This window comes from Camelus bactrianus, chromosome 8 (assembly GCF_048773025.1).
Source record: "Camelus bactrianus isolate YW-2024 breed Bactrian camel chromosome 8, ASM4877302v1, whole genome shotgun sequence".
Lineage (NCBI taxonomy): Eukaryota > Metazoa > Chordata > Mammalia > Artiodactyla > Camelidae > Camelus > Camelus bactrianus.
Window position 1 is genome coordinate 43249748 of NC_133546.1, and position 21424 is coordinate 43271171.

A 21424-nucleotide genomic window follows, 5' to 3' on the forward strand; every position below is an offset into this window, starting at 1 on the left:
TACTTTTAAAGCTCCCTTGTGTTTTGCAACTACAGGTTTTGTTTAACTATCCTGTGAGCTAATAAAGCTTAAGTGAGGAATAAGGTGATTACATGTATCATTTTTAATTTGTATTAATTCATATAATGAATTCATAATTATATATTTTGTATTTATTTTTTACACTTGTGATCATATTTGGTTTAGTGCTCCTCAAGCTTACTTGTGTAGTAAGAACTTGAGCAGCTTGTTAACATGCAAATCCCTGGGCCCTACCTCAGAAATTCTAATTCAGTAGATGTGGGATGGTACCTGGGCATTTTCTTTTTAGTAAGAACACAAAATCATTCTAACGCAGTGGTTCAAGGATCACACTTTGATGGAAGAGCTACATCAACACATAAGTCTTTACACCAGCTGTATTCTTGCAGTGTGTGCCAACATCTGTTATTTTTGTTGTTTTATATATGATTGATCTGAATTGCTGAATTGTTCAGAAATTGAAAGTTATTTGTTCGTGGTTCTTCACTTGTTTTATAGTGGACAGTAGTCCTGATGAGACTGTGGTACATCTTCTTGCTGGTTTGGAAAATGACGGATATCAGGGGGAAAGAAATAGGATGCCACCACCATGTCGTTCCTTTGGAAACAATAAAAATCCTCAAAATAGTGATGATGAAGAAAATGAACCACAGATTGAAAAAGAAGAGATGGAGCTTAGTTTGGTGATGTCTCAGAGATGGGACAGCAATATTGAAGAACATTGTGCCAAAAAGAGGTAACTTTTTAATTAGTTCAGTTACTTTAATAACTTCCTTTTGTCATCAGTTTAATCAGAAATTATTTCTTACTATTATTCATAATAAAAAATATCTTATAAGCTAAATTGACTTCTTTTAAATCTCTTTTAAATAGTGCTTTGCTTCTTGTGGCATAAATTTCATATTCCAAGCAGATTAAATTTTGGTACATTTAAAAAGATTAAACTTAACTTCATTTTTTTTTTCCAGTATCATTGAGATATAATTGACATACATCACTATATGAATTTTAGATGTATAGCATAAAGGTTTGATTTACATATATTGTGAAATGATTACCACAGTGAGTTTAGCCAACATCCATTATTTTATATAGATACAATACAAAGAAATGGGGAAAATTTTTTTGCGTATGATGAGAACTCTTAATTTTCATGTATATCATATAGCAGTGGTGACTATCGTCACCATGTTGTACATTATATCCCTAGTACTTATTTATCTTGTAACTGGAGGTTGTTTGTACTTTTGACCACCTTCCTACAGTTCCCACTCTCCCCACAAACCTAACTTAGAAATCATCTATTTACATATATAGTATTAATTTGTGGGTTATAAATGGGGCAAAAATAGAAGTGCCTCCTTATTGCAGAACTTGAGGGAGAAGAATGCCCTTTTAAGAGTTAAACTGTTATGGGTCAGAGCAACAAATACAGAGTCAGTTTCAAGACAGGGAATAGCTTCTAGGTCTGATTAGATTGAAGGAATTAAATATTAATGAATGTCAGAAGTAGACACTGATATTCTGTTCATTTCTCGAGGTAAATAAATAAGATGGCAGTGTGCTTTTCTAAATCAGTTGCTTGTGAATTTAATTGGTTTGAGTCTGCCCCTGAGCTGTATGTACTGTGTATAGAAGTATTAAACCTCTGAGCTTAAAACACTGAGCGTGCCTCTCCTTTAAACTTCTGTAGGCAATACTGAAATTTCTAAAGTCTGTTTTTTGAAAGGTGAATGAGGTTAATCTACATGTTATATTTACATACATATATATTACATATATACTAAATATATAGTGTATATATATAGTGTTTTTCTAGTTTTTCAGCATTACCTAATATAAAAAATAAAATTTCTGATTCCTTCTCCTCTTATCTGGGTACATATCAGAACCCTCTCTTCTATATTCTCATGGTATGCTCCTATAAAGAATTGCATTTTTTTATTCTGAATAGAAAATTCCAAACCTGCAAAATACTACTTCATACTTCCTTCCTAATTTCACATACTCAGTTCCCTTTGCTGTCACAGTGATAAATTGTTCAAAGACTCAGCTCCTTGACCTTTGAAGAACCTAATTTTACCTAGGCCAGACAGAATCAGTGTTCGATTTCCTGATAGATTTGACCTCCAACAGTGTCATAAAAATGCCATTTGCTGATATTTCCTAATCTGTTGGAAAAAAAAAAGAAATGAGGTGAAAGACATAAAAATTTTTTGTGTAGCTATTCTATAAATTTTTTGTCAACTCTTTTTGTATGAACTTTATAAATATTTAAATGAAATATCCTGTTGGGAAATGCTTCAACCACATCAACCTCTTTTGGAGTATAAGCAATCCTAAACGTTAATAGTGCTATAAAAGGCTTTGTTCTTGTTTCTCTGTTCATTATTTCTGTAATGACACCACTTTCCCTTTAACTTCTTATAACTTCAATGTCACATTTAACTTGCCGTCTTTTACACCCCTATCTGTTGTTAAACCTTTCTAGTTTAGGCCTTCATTATCGTTTATCTGGAATTCTGTGATTCACTTTTTAACTAATCTCCTTTCTTCCAGTTATGCTCCCATATAATAGGGCTGATAATTATTAAATAAACACTTTGTAGGCACTTAAAAAGGGAAGCAGAGACTATCAAGACCCTGCATGAGTTCATATCATGCTCTGCTGTCTTAATATCCTTTTTAAATATAGTTACTTAAGGAAATATAATAATCATATTGAATCTTTGTTTCAGCCCGACATTTAACAAAGTTTTACATAAAACATCCTTGTGAATATGGAGGAGATGTGGTAGTAATGACTGATGAGATGGGTTTACAGAGAACTTACATGATTTTGCATTCAAAAACAACTTAAATGCTTGTTTTGTGCCATATTTCATACTTGATTGAATTGAAAGTGTCACAAACATTGAATACTGGTAATTCACTAGATGACAGAATCTAGATTCAAAATATCTTGAAACTAAATAGGTGACGCCTAAGAAAGTATAAAGTCTCAGGTTTAGGATTAATCAGTCAGCTTCACAATTGTAGACTAGACAGACCTATGATGTATTCTGGACTTAACAATTTCTGTGGGATACCCATGGATTTTACTTTATAAAGAGTGCAATAAATCTGTAGTATGGTTGCCAAAATAGTAAATTTAATTATTGGCTACCAGCTGTATCTGGGGTAGCATTTATTAGATTTTGTTAATAAAATAATTATAGTATTTATTTGATGTATTTAAGTCTTGCTGTAATATGTTGTATTGCTTCTTTTATATTTTAGGAAAATTTGTCAACTGTTTGATATTTCTACTTGATTGATCATATAGCATTTTACTTTTTCTTATTTCCAGTTGTGTTTTTTTTCTTCATTTTTCTTTCATTGTTTTATTTTGGTATTGTCCCTTTGATTTTACCTTCAACCTACTATTAGCATTTCTTCTACAGTTTCTTAGATTATACCTGGGTTAGCTATTTATACTTTCATGCCCATAATAAATAGATAAACATTCAGATATATAAAATTCTTATAAGGTCACTGTCTCCTTGTTCCCAGTAAGGCCAGCTTATTTAAAATAAAAGAACTGGTTTATCCCATTATTAATTAATGCTTGTGGGTTCATTGATTGGACCAATTCTGTGAAAACCATGCCCAGATTAATTTTGGGAAAACCTGAATATTTCACAAATGCACATTAGAAATAATAGAAGTATAGTGTCTGAAAATGAAGACATTTAATTCTTCTTGTTTATTGGATGTTGTATTCTGAGTACCATATTTTAAGAATACAGAAAAAGGAAAGGAAAGGGAGAGAAGAGGAAAAAAACTAGAAGAATTTGTGAACACTGTCACTTTTAAAGAACAGTAGAAAGAACAGATAATGTTTGGTCTAATTAGAAAAATTATGGAACAAATGATAAATGCCTTCAAGTATTTTAAAGGTTATCATGTGGAAAATGGAATAGATTTGGTACATATGGCTACACAGGACAAAAGCAGGCATGAAAATTTTTGTGTAACATAGGAAGAAAATTACTAACAATTAGAGCCATTAACAACGGAAGATTACCCTTTGAGACAGCAAGCCTCTTATACTAAGGATGTAAAAGAGATTGTGTGGGGTTTCTTAAGAAACTAAAAAATTTTTGTGTTGGGTAGAAGGCTGGACTAGATGACCTCTAATAACTCTTTTATGTCTTAAGAGAGTGATTTAAGGACAAATTGTGATTTGGGAATGGCTTAATGGAGAAACTGTTTCTTGTATAATAAAGAGATATTTTCAAATTTTTAAGACAAGAGAAATAAAAATTAGGTATGGATAGAAAGTAAGCTTGCGCATCCCATAGAAGGGAAAGTATCAAGCTAGGATCTAGTGAAAAATTTAAATCTCTGTGAATTGAAATTTAAAGAGTATCCATTTGGACTTCACAATCCGTCTGAATTCCTCAGTGACCCTGCTTTATAGCCACTGCTGGGATTGACTCAACACCTTTGCTGCTTCCTAGCCTGTGTCTTATTCCCTTTTATTTTCTCTTTCAGCTCTGACCTAATACCCGCTTGCCTATCTCTTTGTTTTTTCCAATTCATAATGTAGTGATTGTGTATTTATGACACTTCTTAAAATATACCAGGACGCCACCTTTTAAGAAATTACCAGGTTCTCACCCAGGCTGTTATATGTGTATATCTAATGATAAGATGAAGGGGAGAATATAAGGAAGAACATAATTAGGTATGGTAACTCAGGGTATTGTGGGGCTTTGAATACAGGAATGATGGTGTCTTCTAGCTCACATGAAAGGGATTACAAAGTCTATTTACAATAACTTTTGGTAGGACATGATACCAAAGCAGAGTAACTCTGCTTTTCTTTTTAAAGTTACAATTTTCAGATCTTTTAAATTCAGTTTTACTGTTACAGCATCAAATTATTTGAGTCTGACATGCTCTTCGCCAATATTCATACTCATTAGCAAATCTAAATATTCTCTAGATCACTGTGCAGAAATACCCATAGAAGCTCAACAGAAGAAGATGATTCATCTTCAGAAGAAGAAATGGAATGGAGTAATAATAGCTTGCTTCTAGCCAATCTTTCTATACCTCAGTTAGATGGAACTGCAGATGAAAATAGTGGTGAGTAAACTAGTCTACTGTATTTCATTATTTAGGGGCTGAAAATATATTTGATTTTGAACCTATAATCACAGTCTCTCTGTATATAGTTGACTAAGTGAAGGCTGTGACAATATTGTTATGTTTTGTCCTCTAGGATTTTTTCTTTTGAGAGAATGTAGGTGTATGATTTTTTGCTCATTTCTAAGAGGTTAATGTTTATTAACCACTGATTAAGAGTTTTGTAAACTTTAATTAGTTTAGCATCTTAACATTTAAGTAATGTAGGAAACTATAAGAAATATGCTCAGCTTATTTGAAGTGATAATGCAAAGAAGTATTTTACTTTTTGGAAAACTTTCAAGGTGACAGTATTTTTTCCCTTATCCTCCCAAAAGGCACTGAATATTGATACCATCTATTTCTGATCAAAGGAATATGTGTTTAAAATAATGACTAATAATCAAATGTAACTAACTCTTGATTATTTAGATTGAAATATTGTCCCAGTAGTAGGAATGACCCTTTTGTTGAGATAGCTATTTTAAACATACAAATTTAATTAAGTTCATATAATTTCTTTCATAGTGATAGTATAATGATATGGGAAAATATTTTAAAAATTAAAAGAGTGAAAGTGAAGTAAATTTTTTTTCCTCCATTTCAGACAATCCACTGAACAATGAAAATTCTAGAACCCACTCTTCTGTGATTGCAACAAGCAAGCTATCAGTAAAACCCTCCATCTTTCACAAAGATGCTGCTACATTAGAACCCCCATCTTCTGCTAAGATTACTTTTCAGTGTAAACACACAAGTGCCCTTTCTTCCCATGTTTTGAACAAGGAAGATTTAATTGAAGATCTTTCACAGCCAAACAACATAGAAAAAAATCTAGACCATTCAGTTGCTTCTTTTACAAATGAAAGTGCTTACTCTATGAAATACTCTGGATCTTTAAGCAGTACCACCCATTCAGAAAACTCTCATAAAGAAAGTAGTAAGAAAGATGTCCTCCCAGTATCTTCCTGTGAAAGTAGTATTTTTGATTATGAAGAAGATATTCCATCTGTTACAAGACAAGTACCAAGTAGAAAGTATACAAACATTAGAAAAATTGATAAGGATGCCCCTTTTATACATATGAACCGTCACACTAATGAAAATACATTGGGCAAAAATTCTTTCAACTTTTCTGACTTAAGTCATTCAAAAAGTAAATTATCCTCTGAAGGAAATGAAAAAGGAAACAGCACAGCTCTGAGTAATTTGTTCCCATCATCATTGACTGAAAATTGTGAATTGCTATCATGCTCAGGGGAGAATAGAACTATGGTGCATTCCCTTGACAGCATTGCTGATGAAAGTGGACTAAATAAACTTAAAATCAGATATGAAGAGTTTCAAGAACATAAAACAGAAAAACCAAGCCTCAGCCAGCAAGCAGCACACTATATGTTTTTTCCCAGTGTTGTTCTTTCTAATTGTCTCAGTAGGCCACAAAAGCTCTCTCCTGTCACATATAAACTGCAACCTAGCAATAAACAGTCTCGGTTAAAAATGAATAAAAAGAAGCTGATAGGTCATCAAGAGACTTCTACCAAAACTACTGAGACTGGATCCACAAAAGATAATTGTATACAAAATAATCCTTGTAATAGTAATCCTGAGAAGGATAATGTATTGACCAGTGATTTAATTAAGGTCACTCGTGGAGCTTTTGAAAATAAAACGTCTACAGATAGTTTTGTAGACTGTCACTTTGGAGATGGAACTTTAGAAACTGAGCAGTCCTTTGGATTGTATGGAAATAAATACACGCTTAGAGCCAAACGCAAGGTAAATTATGAGACTGAAGATAGTGAGTCAAGTTTTGTAACACAGAACTCAAAAATTAGCCTACCTCATCCCATGGAAATTAGTGAAAGTTTAGATGGAACTCTCAAATCTCGAAAACGCAGAAGAATGTCTAAAAAGCTGCCCCCTGTCATCATAAAGTATATCATTATTAATAGATTTAGAGGGAGAAAAAATATGCTTGTGAAGCTAGGAAAAATAGACTCTAAAGAAAAACAAGTAATACTAACAGAGGACAAAATGGAACTATATAAAAAGCTTGCACCTTTGAAAGATTTTTGGCCAAAAGTTCCTGACTCCCCTGCAACCAAATATCCCATTTATCCACTAACGCCAAAGAAAAGTCACAGAAGGAAATCAAAACATAAATCTGCTAAGAAAAAAACTGGTAAGCAACAAAGGACAAATAGTGAAAATATTAAAAGAACTTTGTCTTTCAGGAAAAAACGGTCACATGCTATCCTTTCTCCTCCCTCGCCATCTTACATTGCTGAAACCGAAGACTGTGACTTAAATTATAGTGATGTTATGTCTAAACTAGGTTTTCTTTCTGAGAGAAGCACAAGTCCTATAAACTCTTCTCCACCTCGCTGCTGGTCTCCCACAGATCCAAGAGCTGAAGAAATCATAGCTGCTGCTGATAAAGAAACAGTGCTTTTTAAGGGTCCTAATGCATACAATAGCAAGACTGTTCACTCCCGTGTAGGAAAAAATAGTCGAGCAAAAGCGCAGGTTAAGAAATCAAAAACAAAGCTTGTTAATCCTTCTGTAGTTACTAAGAAAAGGAACAAACGAAATCAGACAAATAAACTAGTAGACGATGGAAAAAAGAAACCAAGAGCAAAACAGAAACAAAAAACAAATGAGAAAGGTACATCAAGAAAGCACATAACACTAAAAGATGAAAAACTAAAATCTCAGGCAGATGCTGAAGTTAAGTTTGTACTGAAGCATCAGAATGTGTCTGAGACCTCAAATAGTTCTGGAGGCTCTCAGCTACTTTTTAAACAGAAAGATGCATCACTAATGGGCTCTGCTATGGATCATCCCCTTTCTGCTTCCCTCCCCACTGGAATTCATGCACAACAGAATTTATCTGGCTGCTTTTCTTCCTTTCTAGAAAGCAAGAAGCCTGTAGATTTGCAAACATTCCCCTGTTCACGAGATGATTTGCATTCATCAGTTGTTTGTAGTTCTTTAGGATCTGGGATCTCAAAAATTAATGTTCAGCGGTCTTATAATCAAAATGCTATGTTTACTCTAAAGGAATCCACCTTGATTCAAAAAAATGTATTTGACCTTCCAAACCATTTGTCTCAGGTAGCACAGAATACACAAATGTCTTCTGGTATATTGTCTCCAAAGACAGAAGAGAACGCAAATATACAAAAAAACTATTTGTCGTCTATTGGAAAGTTAAATGAATACCGTAATTCCCTAGAATCAAAGCCAGACCAGACATATGCGCCTAATTTTTTGCATTGCAAAGACAGTCAGCAGCAGATTGTGTGCATGGCAGAACAATCAAAGCACAGTGAAACTAGTTCTCCGGGAAATGCAGCTTCAGAGGAAAGTCAGATGCCTAATAATTGCTTTGTAACTTCCTTAAGAAGCCCAATCAAACAAATAGCTTGGGAGCAAAAACAAAGGGGTTTTATTTTAGATATGTCAAATTTTAAACCTGAAAGGGTAAAACAAAGGTCATTGTCAGAAGCAATTTCACAAACCAAAGCACTTTCTCAGTGTAGAAATCGAAACATGTCAACACCTTCAGCGTTTGGTGAAGGACAGTCTGGACTGGCAGTTCTAAAAGAATTGTTACAGAAAAGACAGCAGAAAGCACAAAATGCGACTAGTATGCAAGACCCATTATCTAATAAACAGCAACCAAACAAAACTGTTTCTGGTTCCCTTGAGCATAACAGAACAATTAAACGAACACGATCAGTAACATCTCCAAGAAAACCTCGAACTCCCAGAAGTACAAAACCTAAAGAAAAAATTCCCAAACTTCTTAAAGTAGACTCTGTAAATTTACAAAACTCTAGCCAGTTGGATAACTCCCTGTCGGATGATAGTCCCATCTTTTTTTCAGACCCAGGTTTTGAAAGTTGTTACTCACTTGAAGATAGCTTGTCTCCTGAACATAACTATAATTTTGATATTAATACAATAGGTCAAAGTGGATTCTGTAGCTTTTATTCTGGAAGTCAGTTTGTCCCAGCTGACCAGAATTTGCCTCAGAAGTTCCTAAGTGATGCAGTTCAGGATCTTTTCCCCGGACAAACTATAGAAAAAACTGAATTTTTAAGTCATGAGAACCAGAAATGTGATGAAGACAAACATCATGCCTCAGACTCAACTTCATGGATTAGATCTGGTACTCTAAGTCCTGAACTATTTGAGAAATCATCCATAGAGAGCAATGAGAATCGTCGCCACAACCAGTGGAAGAATAGCTTTCATCCTCTGACAACTCGGTCTAATTCGATAATGGATTCTTTCTGTGTCCAGCAGTCAGAGGACTGTCTACATGAAAAATCCAGATTGAACAGGAGTTCAGTAAGCAAAGAAGTGTTTCTTAGCCTCTCACAGCCAAGCAGTTCAAATTGGATTCAAGGTCATACCAGAAAAGAAATGGGACAGCCTCTTGACGCAATCAATACCTCTTTTACTGCAATACTATCTTCCCCTGATGGTGAACTTGTAGATGCAGCCTCTGAAGATTTAGAATTGTATGTTTCAAGAAACAATGATATGTTGACACCAACTCCTGATAGTTCACCAAGGTCTACTAGCTCTCCCTCGCAGTCTAAAAATGGTAGTTTCATCCCTCGAACTGCTCACATTCTGAAACCACTTATGTCCCCACCAAGTAGGGAAGAGATTATGGCAACTTTGTTGGATCATGACCTTTCAGAAACTATTTACCAGGAACCATTTTGCAGTAATCCTTCTGATGTACCAGAAAAGCCCAGGTAATCAGAATTCTTTTCCCACCTTGGGTTCCTCTAAATAATTATGTGTGTAACTACATTTGGTACCTGACTGCTAGTTTTTTGGCTATGATACTATATTTGTAAGTATTTCATTGTGAAAATGATTTATAATTATGGATAATTAAGGAAATTCACAAACTAGCTGGATGGTTATACCTAGAGAAATTTATTTCAGTTGATGAGTATTGATCTTAGATCTACTATTATTTTACACTGTGTCAACATCAAGGATTATAGAGATGTGAGGCTCACTATGACATGATGCCAAGTCAAGAAAGGTATCATACATAATACTTTATAAGTATTATAATTATTTTAAAGATGATATTTATTTCTAAAATGGCAAACTTTCATAATTTTTACAAAGAACTTCATTTTTTTAGTGTTTGAAAATGAGCATGCATATGTTCTAAATACTCTTATGACATATCTAAATGATTGTTTTAAGTTGTTTCTATTCTATACTACTCTCTTTTCATGTTGCCAGCATCTTAGGTTATATCGTTACTATTGTTAGTTTGTACAATTAGTAGGGGTGCAAGGTGGACTTATGTTCCCCTTACCTCTTTTTTCTTTTAAGAATCTTTTCAGAGAAATGATAAACAAAGACAGATACACACACACAGCCAATAGCAAAATGCAAAGAAATCATAGTACTTATAAGCCAGTAGTTAAATAGGTTTCTTGTCCTGCCTGTATCATCAAGGTAGAACATATATGATGAGAGCTAAGTTGGGGAACTTGGCTTAATCAAGAAAGTTTAAAGTGATGATATTTGGTCCTGCCCCTGTGTCTTTCACCCCATTTACCTAATCAGTTGCAGAGAAAGAGGCAGTTCATTTCAATCATCCTGTCAGAAGCAGGACTGCTGAGTCTAAATAATGGAAAGAATTACAGAGAGCCAAGTAAGGCAAGAGGATGTATGCACTGATCTTGAGCAGTACCGTGTTCCTGGCCCCACCTAGTAAAAAGACAATAAATGCCAGGCTTTTTACCCAACAGATTAGCAGTAATTTCTCCAGGAGTCCATTTAAGAAATGGGTGAGAAAAAGTCATCAGAAATATAAAGTAGCAGTTCCCTCCTCTAAGGATATGAAGTGAAGGGCACTTCCCCCTCCCCGACACCCTGCACTTCTTAACACATAGTTTTCTGTTCCATTTTGCTTTATACCCACATTTGGCCTTTTAACATGAGTGGAACTCTTTATTTCACTGCCAGAATAAATGAATGTCTCTTCCTTACACATTAGTTTCCATTATTTTGGAGGCTTTGACTTTATCAGTAGTAATGATTATGGTATATGTATTTTAAATATTTTTTTTATCATTGTATTATTTAAACATTTTTATTTTGGCAGTGTAGGGGGGTAATTAGGTTTATCTGTTTTTAGAGGAGGTACTAGGGATTGAACCCAGAACCTCGTGCATGCTAAGCATGTTCTCTACCACTTGACCTATACCCTCCCCCCAATTATAGTATATTTTTTAATTGATCTATTTTTTCCTCCTCAGCTTTATGCATCTTTTTAATTCTTAGTTAACTTATCATGTGCTAGTCATTTACTCTGTGTTGCTGTTAGCTGTTGTCCAATTTTGATACTTGTCCTGCAGCTGAAATAAAAAGATGATATTATATTTGAAAAACAATTTTTTTATTAAAAACTATTCACTGTAGAAAAATTAAGGAAATATAAAAGAAGAAATAAAAGTCACACCATTTCTCTACCTAGTGACAACCATTATTAATATTTTAATGTGTTTTCTTAGTTTTTTTAATGTATGGCTTTTATTTTTTATGAAATATGATTTTACTGTAGTCACAATATTGTATTGAGATTGTTTCACTTATAAACATTATATTGTAAATAGTTTAAATTTATGAGTCTCTTGAAATGTCATTTTAATGGCTGCATAATATTCTGTCATGTGTGTTACTGGACAGAAAGTTTGTTCTCTGATTTGCCACTATGGATAATTAAGTGATTAGTATCTTCATAAAGCACTTCTTGTATTTTGGAGTTTTTCCTTATAGATCTCAAGGAAGTGTTACTGAAGAATTTAAGGCTCCTGATATACATTACAGTGAGAGTTGTAGCTATTAGCATGCTGCTGTTAATATTCAAGAAAGCTGAATTTACCACACCTCACCAATTTTTGTTATTTTTTACTTCATTATGATCTCTGTATTATTAATATTAGAGTTGGGTATAGTCACATGACATGTGTACTCATTTCCTTCAATAGCAGTAATTCTTCTAATTTTATATAAAGTTGCAAGGTGGGAGTACAAGGAAGGTGCTAGATCCTGGTTACAGAGTTAACTAGGAGGGACCAAAATCTTTCCCTGTAAATGGGAAAAGGAAATATGGTAACCCTGGTGCTCCTCCTTCACCTCCAGTCAGAAAACAAGAAGTCAGTTCATTGAGTTTTATCTAGAGAATGACCAGGTCATTTGAGAAATCATGTCCTATGAGAAGTAACTGAAGAAACTAAGAACTTTCTTCATATCCATGAAGGAGATACCATGAGGAAGAAAAAGTAGACTTATGTTGCTGTAGAAGGCAGAAATAGTACCAATGGATACGCGTTAGAGAGAGAGGATTAGCTTAATATTTATAATAACTATTGGAAACCAGGCTACCTTTTAATTAGTGATTCTTCACATACACATACATTAGTAACACTTAGGCTATGTGGGCTCTGCTAACTCCTCTAAGTTCTAATGTTAGTGTTAAAACCTTGTATGAAAGGGGAAAAGAATTATGGTAAATTACCTCGATTTGTGTGTGTGTGTGTTTTAATTGTTTAGGGAATTTGGCAGGGTAGAAATGTTTGAACTGACTGGCTTTGCTAAGCTACTGTGGATACTAGACAATGTAAAAAGAGGCTGTAGAAAAAATGCAGGGATATAATCTCTGATGATAAATTCTTCCATTATTTTTATTCATGTGTGGTGACAGTGGAAGTTTATTTAAGATGAGTAGAGGACAGGAATCTGATGAATTTGAGTCATCTCTGAAGAAAACAAGTCTTCATGAAGCACTGAAAAAAAAAACCCAAAAAAACCTTCTTTCCCTGGTGTTGATGATACCTTCCAAAGAAAATTAATAGTCATATACCTGTGAGAAAAAGCATATTGAGGTTAAATATAGAGTGTACCTATGTAAAGTATGGGGGGTGGGTAGCTTAGAAAATGAAGAAAGAGATGGACATTTTTAAGATTCCAGAAGAACTTTTAAAAATCTCTAGGTTAGGGGCCGAAATATTTTGATAATTGCTCTTTGAGACAAAACAGTTGTTCTAAAATATGTTGTTTATAGGGAGATCGGTGGACGGCTTCTCATGGTAGAAACTCGACTTCCAAATGATCTGGCTGAGTTTGAGGGAGACTTTTCCTTGGAAGGACTTCGTCTGTGGAAAACAGCATTCTCAGCAATGACTCAAAATCCAAGACCAGGGTCACCTCTTCGCAGTGGCCAAGCAGTTGTCAATAAAGGGTTAAGTAATAGCCATAAAATGGTTGGAGATAAAAAAATTGTGATTATGCCTTGCAAATGTGCCCCAAGTCGACAACTGGTTCAAACATGGCTCCAAGCCAAAGAAGAATACGAACGTTCCAAGAAACTGTCTAAAACAGAGCCAACTGGAGTTGTAAAATCTGCTGAGAACTTCAGCTCTTCAGCTAATCCAGATGACAAACCTGTAGTGCCTCCAAAAATGGATACAACTCCACATATACTCCTCACTACAGCACATACCAAGGAAGATGTTGATAATTCTCAGATTGCTTTACAAGCGCCAACCACAGGATGCAGTCAAACTGCAAGTGAAAGTCAGACGCTGCCACCAGTTGCTTCTGCAAATGATGCTGAGAAAGATGAGGATGATGATGACTGTTATGTTAGTTATAGCTCACCTGATTCTCCAGTAATTCCACCTTGGCAACAAACAACATCCCCAGATTCTAAAACATTAAACGGAGATCACAGAGCCTCATCACCAGTAGAGGAACAGCATTCCCTGACTATTGAGAACTTACTAAAACCCATAAAAGATGGTATACAGAAAAGTCCCTGCAGTGAGTCTCAGGAACCTCTAGTGATATCTCCAATTAATGTTAGGACAAGAACTGGAATATGTGAATCGCTTTGCCTTCATAGTACACCAATCATACAGAGAAAACTTCTGGAAAGACTTCCTGAGGCAACTGGCCTTAGCCCTTTGTCAGCAGGTAAGTTTGCAACTAACAGAAAGCCTCCATAAAGCTCTTCAGAGCTTAGAAATGAAAACAACATTAGACTATGTAATGAAAATCAGAGCTTTTTAAATGAAATTTCAGCTAATGAGCGATTGTTATTTTATCATGTCTTAGACATCATCACATGGAAACTGTTTATATTTCTGCTTTGAGATATATTTACATTTGCTTCCTTCCTATCTTACTGTCTTCTGGATGAAATACAGGAGCCCGCTTAGAAACCTTACCTTCTCCTCAATTTGATTTTTCCCACTGGCTTTAATGTATACCCAAATCTCCCTCACCCTTTAAAATAGAAAGCAAGCCAGACACCTGCCTTGGCCTTATATCTGCCAGCTTCTACTCTTTTTCCTTTCCCTCAAAGCCAAATTTCTTAGATTTCTCTAATTTGACAACCCCCTTTCTTTACCTCCTACTCATTTCTCAACCCACTCCAAACTGGATTCTGCCCCCATCATTCCACCAGTACGTCTCTTGTAAAGATTCTGAATAACCTTCACATAGGTAAAGCCAGTGAACGTTTTTCAGTCTTTCTATCACATGCCCACGAACCAGCCATTGTTCTGTTGACCACAGCTTCCTTCTTGAAACTTCTTCTCCCCTTGGCTTTTCCCCTACTCCTCTGTTCCTTCCTACTTGCTTTCCTTTGAAGCTTAATCTCACATTGTCAGGTATCATCTAAATGTTGGCGTTTATTAAGGCTTAGCCTCAGGCTTTCTTTACTCAGTTTTCTTCCTCAATGACCTAATTCCTGCCTATAGGATTACTATAGATACTCACAAATTTAAATTTCCGATTCAGAACTCTCTTTTAAGCTCCAGAACACTAGATCCAGCTGCCTTTGACATTTCTACTTAAATGCTCAAAGGCATCGTAAGGTCAGTATTTTTTATCTCAATTTATGATCTCCCTGTATTCATTTACCACCAGCCACCCAACACACTTCGTACACATACATGCCCACACATTGAAAACCATTGGTCCTCTTTCACTTTTCCTTATTTCAACGAATAGTACCACCATTTCTCTGTCACTGAGTTACATAGATCAGAAACATGGCATTTATTTATAATACCCACCTGGTCCCCTCACTGCTTATCCTGTGATTTCTACACTTTTTTGTTTCCTGAATTACCCAAATCTCTCTACCTATATCTCTGCCTCTCCCAAGCCCTCATCATGTCTCACCTGAGCTCCCCCAGCTTTCTTATTCACCCTTAGCAATTTCCAATTTTTTTGCTCAGTAATCAGGTAAAATCCCCACTCTGCTGCTAGTTAATTCCTACTCTTTCTTCTGATTCTTAGCTCAAAAAAGCTTTCCTAATCTCCCTGACTAGATAAAAATTCCCACTTATATTCCCCTGTGTTGTACTTACCCCAGTTATAATTTTATTTTTCTACATGTATTTGATGAATTTCTGATTCTCTCTCTAGTCTCCGTGGGGATAGAGACTGTATCTTTTCCTCATTATCATAAATACTTGATAAATAAGTCAACAAATGAATTAAATGATTCCCTAGGATAATAATTGAGGTATAAAACTCAATAATTAACAACTAAATGTTTTTATTTAATAATGAAAATTTTTAAGTTATTTTGGTGTGGAGATCAGAGGTTTGAATTAGTTTCATTTTTAAATTATGAAGTCTTTGGGGGAATTTATAGGACAATACTCTTAAATGGTCCTAGACTTTGGAACAACAAAAAAATTTTTTTAAAAGAAGCAGATAATTTTGATATACATGTTAAATGTAAAATTTCTTTCTACAGAACCAAAAACCCAGAAATTGAGTCATAAGAAAGGAAGTAATACTGATGCTTTTAGAAGAGTACTCTTAACACAGGCAAAGGTAATTACACTAAACATACTTAAAGCAGTGGAAGATCCATTCTTATTCTTAGATTTCAGTTAGATAATTGGTAACTTTGTATCAGTTTTTTAATAATTTTATTATATTTTTGCATCATTTTATTTACATATCTTTGAGACAACAAGAAATTGCCTAATTTTTTTTTAGTTTTTTTTTGTTGTTGGGATCTAAAAGATTCTTATATGTAAATACAAATATTACAGAGAAAGTGAATATGATAGCCAAAATGTGGATTATGAGGATACAAATACATTAACTGATTACTGGCAAAATCAGAACAATCCAATGACAGCAGAGCTCAAGTAAGTGATTTTTGATCCCACCAAAAATATATCCTTTTTCTTGGTTTACTACTTTTTTTTGTCAAATATAACATTGATTTTTTAGTTCATTTTGCTAAGTAGCAAAGGAAAGCAACATTACTACTGAAACTCTGAAAAATCATAAATGTTTTTATTCAAATACTAAAAATATGGTATTACTTAACTTAGATATACATAGTTATGTGAAAAAAGTATACGTTAGATGTGTATCCTTAGAAATATATGCTAGAAATTACTTCCATAGTGGCCACTTCTCATAAATATCATTAACTACATAAAATATATTTTAGTATTTCTATTTTGAAATTACAAATGCTTTTCTAAACTTCCATTTTTAAATCAGTATTAATGAATTACAAGCCATATATATTAAAAACAAGTGTTGTGAACATAAATTGACACTTTGGAGAAAATCATTAATGGATTTGGAAATCAGAAAAAAAATTTTTTTTAAGTGGTAAGATTATTCTATCTAACCCTTTGAAAATTGTTTTACTTCATCTTTCAGATACATGCTGTATTAGGATAAAATACAAACCCACAATTTAAAATCTTTTATAAACTTTAGCCACAGACTATTTGCAAATACATTGTTTGCTTGCCTGCTTGCATACTTCAAGAAAGGTCAAGATAAATGTCCCTCTACTACAGTTATCAGCTCTCTACAAGACTATCATTTTCAGAGTTTGGGGCTTGTAAACTCAAAAGATCAACATTTGGTTTGTTTACAGATTATATCAGATGTTTCTACATGTATCCAGTTCTGGTATCTTGAATTACTAGCCTGAAAAAAATGCTAATAAAATACTTAATTTTCTTTGTGGATTTAAAGAGATGATATTAGTTTATCATGTATTACTAAACACAAAATATATTATCTAAGCAGAAATAAGTAATCAAAAGAAAGGAAGCGATTGCTCATTTATGTTTTTCTGGCTCTGTGTTTTTTTGTTTTTTTTTTAATAGAATCAATTTGCAGCAGTAAATACACCAAAGAAAGAAACTTCTGAGATTGATGGACCATCTTTAAGCAATACTTACGGTTTCAAAGTCAGCGTACAAAACTTACAGGAGGCAAAAGCTTTACATGAGGTAAAACTGCAACAGTAAAGACACATACACTTTAACATGTTTTAGTCTGTGGTGCAAGTATGGAAATTTTCTGCTGAGGGAGGAATACATTGAATTCTTTACCTGTGAATCTTCATTTTATTCTTGTTAGTCTTACTATTTCATATATTTACATAAAACAGAGAAACTTTTAAATTAGTCATCAGTTACTGAGACTGCTTTGTGGTTTCACAAATCTTATAACTGAAATTATATTTTAAATTTAAAATGTTTTAGCTTCTTTGCTAAAATTAGAAAAAAAATTTTTAACTATTAGAAACTGTATATTATTTTGGGATTGTTATATTAGGATGTTATATCACATCCCAAATTAAAATCTACTTGTATTTTATATTTAGTTGGCTCAGTGGATTAGTGCTTACTACAATTCATTTGTTCACATAAGATTATATAACCTAGTTACCTTCACAGCGCAGACCATATGCAAAGACTAGGAAAGCTGTCTTGAGAAATGTGCATCAGTCACAGGATAGACTGGAGAATATGTGTGTGAATGGTTCACTGTACATTTATCTGTGTTAAAGAAAACACACTCAGAACACATAATCAGACTGACAGTCAGGTGGAAATTAGAATATTTTTCTATTGTTTATACCTGTGCTGTATGATATGGTAGCCACTAGAAACGTGGCTATTGAGAATTTAAAATTTGGCTTATACATCTGGGAATGGAATTTTTAATTTCATTTAATCTTAACTAATGAAGAGTTAAAAACTGATACTTGACTCATTTGTTAGAAAACTTCTAAGTATGCCTGGAACATCTCAGGTATATAAAACTACTTTTTCGACTGTAATTTTTAGAATACCTAAATACAGATCAGCTATTTCCATAAAAAAAATTGCATCCTCTTTGAGCTGTGCTATAAATGTAAAAACACATACTGACTTCAGAGACTTAATAGTAAAAAAAAATGTAAAATATCTCATTAGTAATTTTTTATATTGATTACATGTTGAAAGGGTAATGTTTCATTGGATTCAGTGAAAATATTTTTAAATTAATTTAACCTATTTTTACCTTTCTTTAATTTGACTATTAGGAAATTTAAAATTACATATGTGACTTTCATGACATTTCTTTTGACAAGCTGGTTTATACAGTTGTTTTATCTCTGCCCTTGTAGCTGAGAATTTGGTTTTTTTGTTGATTTTTTTGTGGTCTCAAATGAATTGTCTTAAAGTGTTTAAGGATTGGATGAGCATAGACTGAGAAAAATTTAAATATTGTCCTCATCTTTACCCTATATTTGAACTAATAATTACACTCTTGTAGGATTAGATTGGAACATTGTCTAACTTCCTAATTATTTATTTGTACATTTTTTTCATTCGACAGCATTCATTTAGTTCCTCCTTTATACCTATCCCCTGAAGCCCAGATAAATTAAGTAACAAACTCAGGAATATATATTTTATCGAGTGCATACCTGAAATTAGAAAATTAAAATACTTTGTTAAAAATATTTATTAAAGCAATTTTGATAGACCTTAGCAAAAAAGACTTGTTACTTTTGATTCTTCTGTTATTATTTGAAAAACATAATTTTTTTCTTAAACTGTTACTTTTTTCTCTGTAACCCTGTTTCAGAATCCTGGGCCTTGAAGTTAAAATCACTTTGGAGGTCTGGCAGGTTGCTGATAGCTTCCCCACACATGCTTTCTTTATCTCAGGGCACATGCCACATAGCCACCTGGTGGTCAAGTAGGGAATGAACCAAAAAAATAATCTCTTCCTTTTTCTGGGAAATTGTACCCATAACATTTCTTTCTTCTGTTTCCCATTACCTTGGGCTACTCTCTCTCTCTCTCTCTTCTGCATATAAATACTCAATGCAGAAGAGAAGGGTTACAATCCTTGTCCCCCTTTCTTACCCACTTCTTTGCCAGTCAGACTCAGTAAATCTCCCTCTCCATCTCCTCATTCCATATGTTTGCTTAAAAAAAAAATGCCCCTGAGAACACTAATGCATTTTATTTTATATCAAGAAATAAAAAGGCAAAATTTGAGTGTAAAATTTGGCCTAGTATATAAATAAATCAACCTCCAGGACTCTTTTGACCTGAAATTGTCTTCAGTCTTCTCTATAGTCAGTCCACATGTTGATTCTTTTCAAATTAAATTTTTTTTTAATTTGTTAGTTTTAATTTGTTTGGATTTGGGGAGAGGTTTTCCATTTTAAGTTTTTGTACGTGCGTATTGTTTAAAAAAAAATCCTGGTGAGTATATATTTAAAAGTAAAAGTTCTTTCCCTTAGCTCCCCATTTTACTTGGTTTGATTTTTTAATTTTAGTTTTTTTTTAATTAATTAAAAATAATATCTTTTAATATTAGGTTTTTTTTTTAAACAGCAGCATATTTCTTAAGGGAAGTGGTGAATTTTTAGAAATATGTTTTATTCCATGTGCCTTATACATGCACAATTTAATAACAAATTTACTAATGAATGCATGCAGTATTACATGTACATGGTAAAAAAAAATTCAAATCAAGAGAAAAAGATTTACAATGAAAAGTAAGCTTCTCTCTCACCTCAGACTAAGCAGTCTCCTTCCCCAAAGGCAATGAACAGTTTTATGTCTCTTTTCAGACATTTTCTATGCTTGTGCTTATTAACATTTTTTACATACATGGAAGCATACTACACTCACTTGTTCTATTTATCAATGTATTGTTATTTTTCCATATTAGGACATTAAGGTCTGGCTCATTCTTTTGAAAATGTTAAGGGTTACAGAGTATTCCATTCTATGTAGCCTTTAAGGATGCCACATAATTTATGTAACCAGTCCCCAACTGATAGACATAGTAACAGGCTTTGGTTTGAATGTACATTTTCTTTCTCAAACAAGAATTGAGAAGACTGAGAGGCACTACATGTACTTTAAGACAAATAGTTTTAAGTATATATAGTCATTTAGAAATTACAGCACAAGCAGATTTTCTAAAAGAAAAATATGAATTGATTTAATCTACTCTTAAAAGTGAAAATCTAGTTTCAGTCTGTGGAGTATTAAATTGTGACCATGTCCCTTATAACCATTTTTTTATTTAATTTTATACATGTATTTCCTTGGAGTCCTAGTGAAACATACTTCTTACAGTGTGTCTCAAAAAAATGTTTAAAAGCATAATTTGTATTTCCTCTTATAGATACAGAATCTTACCCTAATCAGTGTGGAATTGCATGCTCGAACTAGACGAGACTTAGAACCAGATCCTGAATTTGACCCAATCTGTGCTCTGTTCTACTGCATCTCATCTGACACTCCACTACCAGATACAGACAAAACAGAACTTACAGGTGTAATAGTGATTGATAAAGACAAGACAGTCTCCAGTCAAGGTATTGTTCATTTTTATTAATTTTGTATATATCCACCCTAGGATGAACTTTTTCATGGAGCAGTTTCTGTGTTGGAGATCTAAACCAAGCAAGCATAAGGAACTCCTTTCTAAAATGTTTGCTGAGGTGGGAGTAGGAAGTATTGTGTATAACTTTGTCCTAGATTCATTATTCTTCCTTGAATTATTGTTAGAAGTCAGAAGCAATACAGTAAATATGAAGAGCTTAATAAAATTTCCAGTAAGCATATCTAATTTGATCTCAATGTTATTTTATAAAATACTAATTGTTAATACTGAATTTAAATGATTATGTATCTCTAAGTTGGGTGGACAATCTTCCTTATATATGCATGCTGGTATTTTGCTGTTAATACAGTGTTTCTCTTTGCTTTAAGAAGTCAAGTTACTACTGTAAGTTAATGGTTTATAGGAAACTTAAGATACATTCTGATGATATCTATTCCTAAATATATACACCTTTGGTTCAGAGGTTCTTCATATA

General features: G+C 33.5%; 1 protein-coding gene across 4 annotated transcripts in view; it reads left to right on the plus strand.

The window, feature by feature from the left end:
• The window catches only part of REV3L (REV3 like, DNA directed polymerase zeta catalytic subunit), a 143592-nt gene that overhangs the window by 70756 nt on the left and 51412 nt on the right, over positions 1-21424 (plus strand). For all 4 annotated transcript variants that reach the window (XM_074368475.1, XM_074368476.1, XM_074368477.1 and 1 more), the window contains 7 exons: positions 520-757; positions 5012-5154; positions 5801-9968; positions 13310-14220; positions 16019-16098; positions 17409-17534; positions 20728-20920. In XM_074368475.1, coding sequence (XP_074224576.1) covers positions 520-757; positions 5012-5154; positions 5801-9968; positions 13310-14220; positions 16019-16098; positions 17409-17534; positions 20728-20920 — 5859 coding nt within the window. The remainder of the gene's footprint in view (positions 1-519; positions 758-5011; positions 5155-5800; positions 9969-13309; positions 14221-16018; positions 16099-17408; positions 17535-20727; positions 20921-21424) is intronic.